Here is a 13075-nt window from a genome sequence, read left to right on the forward strand (position 1 = left end):
GGCACAGCAAAGTTAAGTTATCTTGTGAGAGAACATAAATCCCATAAGTGCTGAGCTGGGATGAAGAACTCGACTCTGGCTCCTGAGTGGATGCTTTTATGGTAGTAAGCCACCCTCTATGATCTGGTGAGAACTGGACTAAGAAGAAAAGGGAAAATAAACTAAACTCTCTTAATTCTATGTATCAGAGGCATGTGTTCTGGGTTGGATGGTTTCAGTTTCAGGTCCCACTACGGAATGGAACCTGGCATGCCTCTGCCCTGAGTGCATGTTTGCCCCCCCCCATAGGGGACGTCAATTTCAATATGTGCCCCCTTGTTATGGTTTAGGTCTAGATGTCCCCCCAAAGCCTCATGTGGTCCTATGTGGCTCTTTCAGAGGTGGCTGAATCTAGAGTATGTTATGCTAGAAATAAGGGCATGTGAATATTAAAGCAGTACACCAAGTGGTTTGGCCCCATACTAGCACTTGTAGTCTGGATAGGATAAAAGGGGCAGAAGGACTCTGTTAAGGTTTTCCCTTGTTTTTGCTACTGTGTGGGCACCATGAACTGTTTCTCCTCTGTCATGCCCCTCTCCCATGTGCCACTCTGCCTTGGAGCCAGCCGATTATAGACTAAAACCTCTACAAACTGTGAGCTAAATAAACCTTTTCCCCTTTAACTTTAGGTGTCAGGTATTTTGTCTCAGTGATCACAGTAAAGTAACACAAAAAGGTATGAGAGAAGTGGGGTCCTTGCTGTAACGTGTGGCTTGAGAGCCTTTGGAACTGCCTTGTAGGAAACAGGAGACTTAGGATGGATAGGTTTGGAGATGCCAGCTGGAAGAGTACAGCTGGAGCAGCTTTGACTGTACTTGTTGGGAGATTGTGATCAGAGATTTGAAGACCAGAAAGCCAGTAAAGATGAGGCTGAGGAGGTTTCTGACAAGAAGACTGCATTGACTGCTGGGTTCCAGATATGTTATGGCTTAGCAAAAAGTTTGTCTGCATTTTGCTCATGTCCACAGACTTTGCCCAAGACTGAGGTTAAGGGAGGCAGACTAAGGTGGCAGAAGAAATTTCAAGGCGATCTGATGTTGAGGGAGGCATGGCTACTGTAAGACTTAAGTCTCACTTTTACTCCTGGAGCGTGAACAGCCAAGAGGCTTCCACGATGCTGGGCTCGGAAGCTCAGCGAGGCTCCAGGAGTTTGTCGGACAGCAAGAGTCACTCAGGAAGGAACACACCAGGCAAGTTGGCAAATAGACCTTTATTAGTCTGGCCAGACGGCACTCCCCAAGCCAAGTAGCTCAGAGAGGTGGCTAGCTCAGAAACAGAGGCCATTTTATATAGGGCTAAGGGGGGGTTACACTTAAAACTTACAGGAAGAGGACAAAGGCAAAGAATCAGTTGATCTGAGCTAGTGGTCATCAAGCATATACTTGACCGTCACGTACTGATGATCAGCAGATCAATTATCCATTATTCCTTTTACAACTTAGATTATAATGTTCAGAACATTCAACTACAGGCAAGTAAGGAGTGGCGTGATTTGTGCTGGGTCTCTGTGTTCACTACAGTTTCCATTTAGTTTCCCAGCTACTTCAAAGCAGTTACCTAACAATTCACAATCATTAGTTATCCTATAAGGGATGAGGGGGAGTGACAGTCTCTAGGTCATTTGCTGGTCAACATGGAGTCTCTCTGGTTCAGTCAGGTTCTTACACTACTGTTGGGAGTTTTTGGCTAGATTTATTTTGAGAATCAAAAGCAAAGAGCTCATTGGAATGTTTTAAAACATTTTGAGTTTAGCTGGGTGTGGTGGCACATGCCTGTAATCCCAGCACTTGGGAGGCTGAGACAGGAGAATCGCTGTGAGTTCGAGACCAGCCTGGGCTACATAGTGAGTTCCAGGTCAGACTCAACTACATAGTGAGACCCTGTCTCAAAAAACTATTTTGAGTTTGGCTAGAAAGGAAGCTTCTGTAAAGCTGTGGCCTGCAAAGATTGAGCAGAGGATATCTTGATTGCTGAGAAGGAACAGAATAGAAAAAATGGCCTGAAAATAGAAAAGATAGCATCACAAGAATTAGCAGGACTCCACCATTCATGGCCTCAAAATTGCAAAAGTGAAAGACTTTGCTTTGAGAAGAAAGCCCAAGAGCACTGTGTTCCAAAATCCAGTGACCTAGGGAAGTTATTCTTCAGGATTTGGTTCATAGACACTGGACCATAGTTAATTGCTATACACCCTTTTTCTCTAGGCTGATCCGTTTGCTTTGTACTTTGTACTCTGTTTCCCCAGCCTCAATGAACTTTTCACCATTCCTAGAAACCACAAGATGTTTATGCTTCTGAGTCTTTGCTGCATGCTACTTTCTCTGCCTAGAATGCTTTATCCTTGTTCTCTCTTTCAAAATTTTCTATTAATTCCGCCAGAACTAGCTCAAAATTGGCTCCCCCAGCTTCCCAAGGAAATTACAGTCACCTGAGGATCTCATGGCACTTAATTTAAATTTTTGTTCTGGGGCTTGCCATGTGTAAGTGCTTTCCGTGTTGAAATGCTCCTATCTGTTTACATGTCTGTCTCTCAGAATGTATTGGAAGCATCTCATTAATGGCTGTGTCTTCAATCCCAATCAGAAGGCCTGGAATATACCTGAATTGGCACCCTCTCAGCTGATAAATGTGGGTTAAGTCAGTGAGTTAACTTTAATATTAGGAACATCAAGCTGACTTAGGATATAGAACATTTTTCTTGATTTCCACAGACTACACAAGCTTCAAAGTAAAATCACAGCAAAAGCAATTCCAGGAAAAATGACAGTCACAAAATTTATATTGTTTATACACAAGAAAGTTCTTTCTGGTCCCTATTGGCTGCTTCTTTAGTTTTCTCAGACTCAGTTTAGGTTTGTGATTATTTCTGTAGGTTGCCAAGGACTTCCGTCTGCTATAAAGACTTTGCAAACAGCCATTTTACTTCTTTAACTACTCTTGAGTTGATTATGTCAGTATTCACTGTGAATTATAAACTTGGCTTCTTTGATATAACAATGACCAAAAAGAAATAAGAGCTTAAACAGACAATTAAATTTAAGAGTTATCAGGTGCCAAACTGATCAAGAGTTATTACCTGCTACTTTTATCTATATTAAAGACACACTTAGACTCAATGTAGCTTGCTTTGAGACCAAGAATATGAGTTTTAAAAGTATGCCCACTGACGCTACAATTTCTTTTCTTCACTAATTTGGCTAATTCTCTAAGACATTGGCTTCTTTCTTAAGCAGTATTTAATCTGAGTGACCCGTATATGTGGATTACAGCAGACTGGGCTATCTTTTCCTTCACTTATTATTTCCCTAGATAACACAGGGGTCAAGTGAGAAGTATTAGGATTGAGGATTAGGCACAATCCATGGGAGAGTCGAGAAGGTTTTACCTTCCAAGATGTAGATACTGTCTACATCTATTAATTTATTAATAATAAATCTATTAATAATTTATTGGCTGTTCATTTACATCATGGAGAGTATGGAGAAATGAGGCTCTTTTCATGAATTCCTGCAAGGAAATATATGGGTTTGATAGCAGACACTTGTCTTCATAGTGATTTCAGGGTCCAGAAAACAAGACCCTGTGACCTAAAAACAGTTAAGGCTAGTGGGGATGAAGAAATGGTACTGAGAGTCAATGTGAACAGGTGGATATTTTTAAATTATTCATAGTGTATTAATAATTATTTTAATTATTAAAAGGAAATTGTTACCTGTTATTGATTTATATGGGATTTTTATAATTACAGTAAAATGTACCTATCATAAAATTTACTCTTTTAGCCACTGTAAGTATACAATTTGGTGGCATTCATTGCATTCAGTATTGCAAGACTGCGAGTGCTATTCATTTCCAGAACTCTTTCACTGTTCCAAGTAGAAACTGTACCCATTCAACAGTAGCTCTCCATTTCTGTTTCACCTCAGGACCTGGAAACCTCTATTCTACTTTCTGATGCTATGAATACACCTAATCTAGGTTCCCTACATAAGTAGAATCATGTGTCCTTTGTCTCTGACTTATTTGTCCTTTTGTCTAACTTATTTCATTCATAATATTTTCAAAGTTCATCCATGTTTTAGCATAGATTGATAATTTGTTCCTTTTTATTGCTGCAGGCTATTCTATTCTATGCATATGTCACATTTTGTTTATCCATTCAGCTGCTGATGGACATTTGGGCTATTTCTAGATTTAAGCTATTTATTGCAACTAATGTTGCAGTGAACATGTGTGTACATATCTGTGTAAGGATGTGTTATCAGTCTTCTTGGGCATACAACTAGGAATGGAATTGCTTGGTAACATGGTGCTTTCATGTTTAACTTTTGGGGACCTGCCAGTCTGTTTCCAAAGCAGCTGTATCATCTTATATTTCTTTTGGGAGTATATGAGTATATTCTTTATACCCTCACTAATACTGCTTATTATCATTGTTTTGTTTTGTTTTGTTTTGAATTCTAGCCATCCCTTTGGGCGGGGTGAACTGGAATCTCCTGTGGCTTGGCTTTGCATTCCTTGATGTCTAACGAGGCTGAGCATCTTTGCATGAGTTTATTGGCTATTCATTTATCTTCTAGGTGAAGTGTCTATTCAGATCATTTGCCCATTTTTGAAATGCATTGTCTTCTTGCTGTTTTCATAGTTCTTTATATATCTTAAGTATAAGCCTTGTATGAGATATATAATTTATAAATATTTTCTCCCATTCTGTAGGTTGTCTTTTCATTTTGCTTTGTTTTGTTTCTTTTGAGACAAGGTCTTGCTATACAATTCAGGCTGGCCTTGAAATCACTATGTAGGACAGGCTGGCAGAACTTGCAGCGATCTTTCTGCCTTGGCCTCCTGAGTGCTGGGATCACAGGCATCTTTATAATTTCTTGGTGCTGCTTTCTGAAGCACAGTTTTTAATTTTAATGAATTTCAATTTACTTTTTCTTGCATTACTTGTACCTAAGCAATGGTCTAAGAAACCATTTTCTGATCCAAGGACATGAAGATTTACTCTTTTTCTGCCTCTAAGAATTTAAAACTTTAACTTTCACATTAGATCTTTGATCCATTGAGTTAATTTGTGTATGAGGTAAAGTCCAACTTCAGTCTTTGGTATAGAATATCCAGCTATCCTAGTACCATTTGCTGAAAAGATTACTATTTCTTCTTGAAGTTATTTTTTCTCCTTATTGAAATCAATGGGGGGGCACCAGGGATCAAACTCTGGTCTTTGTGCTTGCGAGGCAGGTGGCAGAACCACTGAGCTAAATCCCCAGGCCAAAATCAATTATCTTTTTATCTGAGGATCGATTTCTGGATTCTTAGCTATATATATAGTTTCAGGGACATACAGTCTCCATTTCTATAGCTTTGTAATAAGTTTTGAAATTAAGGATGGGTTTTCCAACTTTGTTCTTTTGAAAGATTGTTTTAGCTATTTTTGATTACGTAAACATTTCCCTATGAATTTTAGGATCAGCTTTCTAAGCAGCTGGGATTTTGATAGGGATAATGCTAAATTTGTAGGTAATTTGGGGGATCATTGCCAATTTTAATAACATTAAGTTTTCAATCTGTGAACACAGGTCATCTTTGTTTCTTGGTTTTTGTTTAAAGCAGTAAAGTAAAAAATAAAGATTTTTCTTAGAAAAAACTAGGAAATCTTTCTGTCCTACTATCCACATGGCTATTTAAAAAATTATCACATTAAGCATGATGGAACACTTTCAGGTAAATTGTTTGAATTAGTAATGAGCTGGGAGACTCCTTCTTTTGGATTATTTTTTTTCCTACTGAAAATGAGAGTTGATCTCTTAATAATACATGAAACTTGAAGATATAAACCTTGAAGACAGGTAGTTGACTATGTTTGCAGCTCTGTAAAGAAAGCTAGTCTTGCCGGGTATGGTGGCGCATGCCTGTAATCCCAGCACTCCAGAGGCTGAGGCAGGAGGATCGCTGAGACCAGGCTGGGCTTCATAGTGAGTTCCAGGTCAGTCTCAACTACATAGTGAGACCCTGTCTCAAAACAAAAGGAAAAAAAAAAAAAAAAAAAGCTAGTCTTTTACAGAGAAGAAATGAGAGACTGAGTTTCCTGAAGGCCTTGGAGTCTTCTAATTCTGATATTGATATTTCTCTTGTAACCAAAAGAGTTGCAGGTAATAGAAAGAGAGGTTATCACCTGCAAGTAGGGAGTTGCAAGTGACAATAAAAACATCCAAAGCCTGCTGAATCTGAGTGCAATAGTTATTGGGAAATTATTTTAACTGGTTATTACTGGTATATAAGAAAGCCCTTTTTCTTTTATTTTGTATACTGCTATTATACTCTTACTGCTAGCTTTTCTACTGAATCTCTTGGAGTTTCCTAGACTAACAATCAGATTATTAGAAAACATTTGTCTTTTTCCTTCCTGTATATATGCCCATGTGTGTGTGCACGTATGTATGTGGGAATGCATGTGTAAAATTTCTTTTTCTTGTCCTACCTGGTGCCTCCAGAACAGTACTATATAAGAACAATGGTATACATCATGTTTATTCTCCCTGACTTTATAAAAAGATTTTAATGTTTTTATTTAGGTATAATTTGTATAATTCTTACCTGTAAAATAGTGTTCATTATAATAACATGACTTTTTTTTCTGGTACCGGGGATCAAACTCAGGACCTTACATTTGTGAGGCAGACATGGTGCCAGTGAGCTAAATCCCTGGCCCAATAAGAGATTTCTTTCTTCCATTCTTTTTTTTTTTCCCCTCTTCAGTTTTTTGAGACAGGGTCTCACTAAGTAGTTGAGACTGATCTGGAACTCACTATGTAGCCCAGGCTGATCTCGAACTCACAGCGATCCTCCTGCCTCAGCCTCCTGAGTTCTGGGATTACAGGAGTGAGCCATCACACCCAGCTGAGATTATTTTCTTCAAATCTCAATTTAATTTGAATTTTTAAAACTTTGAAATGGCCAATAAATTCAATGAGAAAAAAAAACTTTGAAATGGATGTCATATTTTTAAATAAGTTTTCAGTGTCACTTAAGTTCATGTTACCTTGCCCCTTAATATATGTCAGTTACATTAAAGTATTTAAAACTGAATGATCCATTTCCGTAGTCCCCATTTGTTTTGATTAGTGTACCGTAGCCCTGACTGACGTGATAACACAGGCAGTTTTTCTTTTATGATGTATTACATCACTTGGACCTTGTGTGTGTCAGAGGTATTCCTCTCTTTGCATGGTATTAATGTGCACACATTTTATGTAACATAATAATATGCAAAATGAAAGTTGTCCATATTTTAGAGTTTATTCATCTATTTTGGTTTAATATAGATCAGCTAAGATTTAAAAAATGAAACATAGTTATTAATCTTTTCATCTTTTAAACAAATATTGATGTTGAAACCCTATTGTTTATGAAGCCAAAGATGTTTCGGGACCTATTCAGATAAATTCAAGTGAAAAATCAAGAACCACTAACTCACTATGCAATACAGATGTGTCAGTTGTCCTCCCATTTGGCACCATGCTCAGGGACGATATCCCAGAAATTAGTGCTGGAGCTACTGAGTGTTTTACTTTAGGAATCGTTCAGACAGGGTGACTGAATCTTATCAAAGGGAAGGAAGTGAATGATTTGCAAGCAAGGAAAAGAAAGGACCTTCCAGAGAAGAACAGTGAAGTTACAAAAGGCTGGTAGTAATGTGTGTGTGGACACACATGCATATGTGTGGTCAGGTGTGTATGGTCATGACTACTTACAAACCCTTTCACAGTCCAGTTTTAAATATTACTGCAATCCTATGAGGTGTCAGTTATTGTGCCCTATTTTGCAGATTTAAATGTTAAGATCTGAAAAGATTAGCCAAATACAGAACGGAGATCTTCCAGCTTGAAATGGACTATTCTTTCTACTCTGTTACGCTAAGGGGTCGGCCCTCTAGAAGCCACAACACGTCCTGTCCACAGCAGAACCCCCAGCGAGGATTAGAAGGGAGGCGGGGTCTGGCTATTTAGGTTTCCTCAAATGTGTAACTTCAGTGTTTGTCTCATTTGAGATCCCTGCAGTGAAGTTGAATGAGCTGCTTGAAAACTTTTATGTCACCGTTAAGAAGAGTGACGGCTCAGACTTCCTGGCCACCTCGCTCCATGCCATCCGCCGAGGCTTGGACCGCATCCTGAAGAATGCAGGTGTGGGCTTTTCTATCACCAGCAGCACCTTCAGTTCTTCCACCAAGAAACTCAAGGAGAAGCTATGGGTGCTGAGTAAGGCAGGGATGTCAGGTGCCCGTTCTCGCAATATCGTCTACTTCTCTCTTTCTGATGAGGAAGAGATGTGGCAGGCAGGGTGTCTAGGGGATGACAGCCCTATCACTCTCCTGTCCACTGTGGTCAAGTACAACAGCCAATACCTGAACATGAGGACACTGCAGGAACATGCAGATCTGATGTATGGTGACATTGAACTGCTCAAAGACCCACAGAACCAGCCCTACTTTGCCCGGACAGACAGTGTGAAGCGGGAGAGTCGGAGCGGTTCCACTAGAGTGTGTCACGGGAAAATCTACCATGAGCATTCCAGGGGACACAAACAGTGCCCATACTGCCTCCTCTACAAGTACATGTACATCCACCGGCCACCTGCCCAAATGGAGGCCAAGTCCCCCTTCTACCTTACTGCCAGGAAGGAGGCCACAGACATGGGCAGTGTGTGGTACGAGGAGCAGAGGATGGGGCTGCGGTCTCTTCGGGGAATTGTCCCAAACTTAGCCAAGAAGGTCAAGCTGGAAAACTGTGAGAACTTCACTTTTGTCTCTTTTACTCAGGTCTCCAGGAGGCTTGGCTCCCACAGCTGCTGCCAGTGAGCTCTCCCTGGGTCCAGGCCACTGCCTTGCTCCCTCTCATAGGCCAGAGCTCCCTCAGGCAGCCAAGGCCAAAGTCAGCAGCAACCAGAGCCTGGGATGGCAGAGCCTGACTGGGTGTGACTTCCATGGACGTGCCGGTCTTCATCAGTGTGGCCTGCTATTCCTATGACTTGGAGTTTGTTTTTTAAAATGAAAGTAGGTGAATCTGAATAATTTGGCCATTTTATCCAAATGTGTGTCACCTTCACTCAATCATAAAAGCAAACACAATATATAATTGCTATAAAGAAGACTGAGGAAATTCATTTTATCTAGTGCCTTTTTAGCACAGGTTTTCTGGAAAAAAAGAAAAATTGAAGCTGTTTAAGTGTCATTTTTTAAAATCCCAGTAGCCCAGTAGCTTTAGAATGTTGTGGAGACCGTACTTTGTTGAATTACATTCACATTAAGGAACTAGAAAGAGGCGGACACGTTAGAGAAGAATTGCACTTGACCCTCCTCCGTTGTGTTGGTGGATGACTTGGTCCCGCAGAGCAAGCAGCCTCGCATGAGAACATCCTGAAGCACCTGCCAGGGGCTGCTCGCTGCCACGGAAGGATCAGTCTCCGCTGTCAGTAGGGAAACTTATGAAAAAAAGATTAATGCACCAAAAGGGAGTTTGTTGAGAACAAGGTTTTCAGTGAACTAGATGTTTTGTACAACACAAGAGAATTTGAAGGAGTGAAAGAAAACGGCTTGGGAAAGCCACGTGTGATCCAAATGTGAAAACCTCTGAAGCAGAAGTGCCTATGTCTTAGTTCTCAGCACCATGTGAGAGCGCTTTTCATTTGAACATTTTGTAGAGGTGGTGGTTGTTTTAAATCTGTTCTCCATTCCATAGTTGTCCTGTCAGCGTATAGCACTGGATGTGTAAAACAACAAACAGTAATGTTCAGGCTTAACCAGCAAAGTCCAGCAAAACAAACCACAGGAAAACAAATCCCCACATGTGTTTATTAAAAGCTTTGAAATATTTTTTAATCAAAGTATGGCTTTTTCAGCCACAATAGATGTCACCCTTTTAGGGTTGGCACAGATGCTTGGGACACTATGACTTAGGCAGTCTACCAGGTAAGCAAACCCAGCATTAAGGATGTAGTTATAAAATCAGAGCATAATGATAAATTATCAAATGCAGTTTGAAAGTATTTCACTCAGGTAAAACTCAACCTGACCCCTTGTTTAAACATCAGCAGAGCTGGGCATGGTGGCGCATGCCTGTAATCCCAGCACTTGGGAGGCTGAGGCAGGAGGATCACTGTGAGTTTGAGGCCAGCCTGGGCTACACAGTGAGACCCTGTCTAAAACATCAGCAGCTGGGCATGGTGGCGCATGCCTGTAATCCCAGCACTTGGGAGGCTGAGGCAGGAGGATCACTGTGAGTTTGAGGCCAGCCTGGGCTACACAGTGAGACCCTGTCTCAAAAAAACAAAAAACTAAACAAATAAACAAACATATCAGCAGAATTTTCTAATAACTACTCTGAATGCAACAGTAAGTAACAAAGGAGCCCAAAAAGTGCTAACTAAAAGTAATAGTAATTTCTAGGTGGTGTCTTTATTTTGTATCTGAGAAAGACCGCTATATCTTTACATCATTATGTTCCTCTGTACACTGTCTAATCTCAAATTAAAATTCCAATGCAAATTCATTTTGTAGGAGTCTTGAAGTTAGTCCTATTTCTTTCTCAAAGCATTATTTCAGAATTTGTTTTAATCGTTTTTAAAGTCATACACTGGCCATTGAATTATGTGATACTTTACCAGAGAAGACTCAACCAATGCTGCCTTAAGGTCTAGTGATATAACATTTCTAGTTACTGCACATTTATAATTCTGTTTACTAGTTTCCTGAGTAGAGATTAATTTTGTTAGATCTCCATGTATATATAAACAACAAGAAATAGTTAATAGTGCTATGACTTAATATTGCATATTGTTGTCGTGGTTTCTTATAGTGATTTTAGGGTTTTGATTAAGAAGGAATAGACACAAAACATTAGGTACAGTTTCCTTTAGTTTGCTAAACACCCAAAGGATATTGTGTTTGTGGAAAGCAAATGGTCCTTTTCTTGTCAGTTCTGCACTTAAACTGAAATATAACCTATGTGAACTGTCACCATACCCTACAGCCTAATTTAATAAAACCTCCATTTTTATTTTAAATAGATTCAAGAACAAATTGTTTCTAGGAATCACTGGGATCTTTTCAGACTAACATTTCCAAAAGTAGCAATAATTGATCCAGAGGTTGTAACCTTTCTGTTGGTTTTGGCTTTTCAGCAGCTGAGTAACCATCTCTGCCTCAAGTTAGTTGCCTGCCACCTATTTGATGTATTATAAATGCCTAGAGGTCTGAAGGGAATGATTATACTGAAAAATCAGAGGGCAAATCTTCAGTGACACCAGATATAACAAAAGAACTGTTGCACAGCATCCTAACTGCTGTTTATCACAGGTTCCTTTGCAGGAAAGGGAGGGAGGAAGCAAAAATCTATCAAGTGCTGCTGTGTGCCACCATTGCACAGGTCTGTCTCTGCTGTGTGTGTGTATATGTACAGATATGCACACAACTTTCCATGCAGCAAAGCCTTGAAGACCTGCCAGCATGGCAAAGTCCTATTATCCATGCATGTGGCTGGGTCCTCAGAGGACATGGAGGAGGGCACAAGAGCTCTGTTCAGCTGGCTTCAGCTGAGGCAATGGCTGTGTCTTTCCAGTTAGCCCTATGCCATCACCTCTAGAGACCAGGATTTTCTGCTCTTACCTGAGAAAGGAGAATCCCAAGAGAAGGAAGAGGGGAGATAAAGGGCATTTTCTCTACTTACCTTCAGTTTTTGTGCTCCACAGTTGTTGGGAATGAATATCAAGAATTCACAAGTTCGCCTAAGGTACAAGTTGCTTCTGGGTCCTGCATGAGGAATGGAGGACTGAGGTGTGAGAGGACCTGTGGAGCTCTTGAGGAGCTCACACTGTAGCACCTCCTGTGACTGCTCTAAAAAGAGCTCTGGGTCCCGCCTCCCAGAATCCAGCAGGCCTCCTTGCTGGGAGCTGAGTTTGGCAGAGATAATAGGGTATCAATTTGATTGGTTAGATCTAATTAAATATGAAGAGTTTGGTTCAGTACTAGGCTCATCATAAGCCTGTGGTAAATGCTGACTTTTATACTTATTTCTTCCATTGTGGACATTCTGTGTCCCTTAAACTATTAAGTGTGAGAAGGAAACCAAACCTATAATCTGGTCAAGTGAACAAGTTATGCCCATGAATTCTACCTCCAATACATCCAAGCCCTGATACCTCACATGTAAGCAAAAACAAATGAAGGAAGAACAGAAAAACTTTAAGAGGTTTTATGGAAAAAATTTCCACTGTTTTGTGCATTTGCAAAAAAAATAAATAAATAAAAAATAAAAGGAATAGTCTGGAAGCACCTAACCAAAGCTGTGAAAGAAATGGCCTCTTTGGTCATGTAGCATTGTCTGGCTTTCCTTAGATTTTATTCTGTATTACTCTGCTCTGACTGATAAATGGTATTTGAAGAAATGTGAGATCCTCTTACTTTGATTTTTATTTTAACATAGTAAAAGCATCAAGCACTTTTGGCATATACAAGCAGTCATTAAGAAAATCTGGACAAAGTAATATTGATGTAGAAATGAAAGCTGTAGTCCAGAGATTATTGGGAGCTACTTCAGTACTCTCTTGTAAAGTGGGCTCGATGGAATGAATCATGTCCAAGGGGAATAATGTTAGCACAATTATTAATGCAGTTTCTCAAGGTCATACAGTTAGGAATGGTGATACCAGGGTAGAGAATTCCTAAGTCCTCAATGCTCTAATTTAGCTCATCTCACTATACTGGGAAGTCTTTGTTAGGAATAAGAGTTCTCTTAACTTTTCTAGTTTCACAGCTTGTAAAATTATTTTTCTATCTCTAAATAGCAAAAGTTGATTATTTTTTCTTAGTTTAGGCCAGGGGTGGGAGAACCTATGGCAGGGGTACCACAGTGGGCTGTTTGTTACCACTGAAAGCTCTAAAAGGTTCACCATCACTGGTTAAGGCTAGCACTGGCTGCAATGTTACTACTTAAATACACAGAATGTTTAAATATCATCCCTATCAAATATGCATCAGTTT

General features: G+C 39.9%; 2 protein-coding genes across 10 annotated transcripts in view; one reads left to right on the plus strand and one right to left on the minus strand.

The window, feature by feature from the left end:
• The window catches only part of Kiaa1958 (KIAA1958 ortholog), a 143143-nt gene that overhangs the window by 66502 nt on the left and 63566 nt on the right, over nucleotides 1-13075 (plus strand). For 2 of the 5 annotated variants that reach the window (XM_010639364.2, XM_010639361.2), the window contains one exon: nucleotides 8090-8913. The exons of 1 other annotated variant lie outside the window; for it this stretch is intronic. In XM_010639364.2, the coding sequence (XP_010637666.1) occupies nucleotides 8090-8896 (807 nt within the window). In that variant the 3' untranslated portion in view covers nucleotides 8897-8913. Of the gene's footprint in view, nucleotides 1-6798; nucleotides 6835-8089; nucleotides 10187-13075 lie in introns of those variants that run through there. 2 more of the 5 variants (XM_010639362.2, XM_010639363.1) reach the window with 2 other exon arrangements.
• The window catches only part of Inip (INTS3 and NABP interacting protein), a 108642-nt gene that overhangs the window by 48079 nt on the left and 47488 nt on the right, over nucleotides 1-13075 (minus strand). The window lies entirely within an intron of this gene.

Source organism: Fukomys damarensis, unplaced genomic scaffold (genome assembly GCF_012274545.1).
Source record: "Fukomys damarensis isolate Sample0158 unplaced genomic scaffold, DMR_v1.0_HiC HiC_scaffold_36, whole genome shotgun sequence".
Lineage (NCBI taxonomy): Eukaryota > Metazoa > Chordata > Mammalia > Rodentia > Bathyergidae > Fukomys > Fukomys damarensis.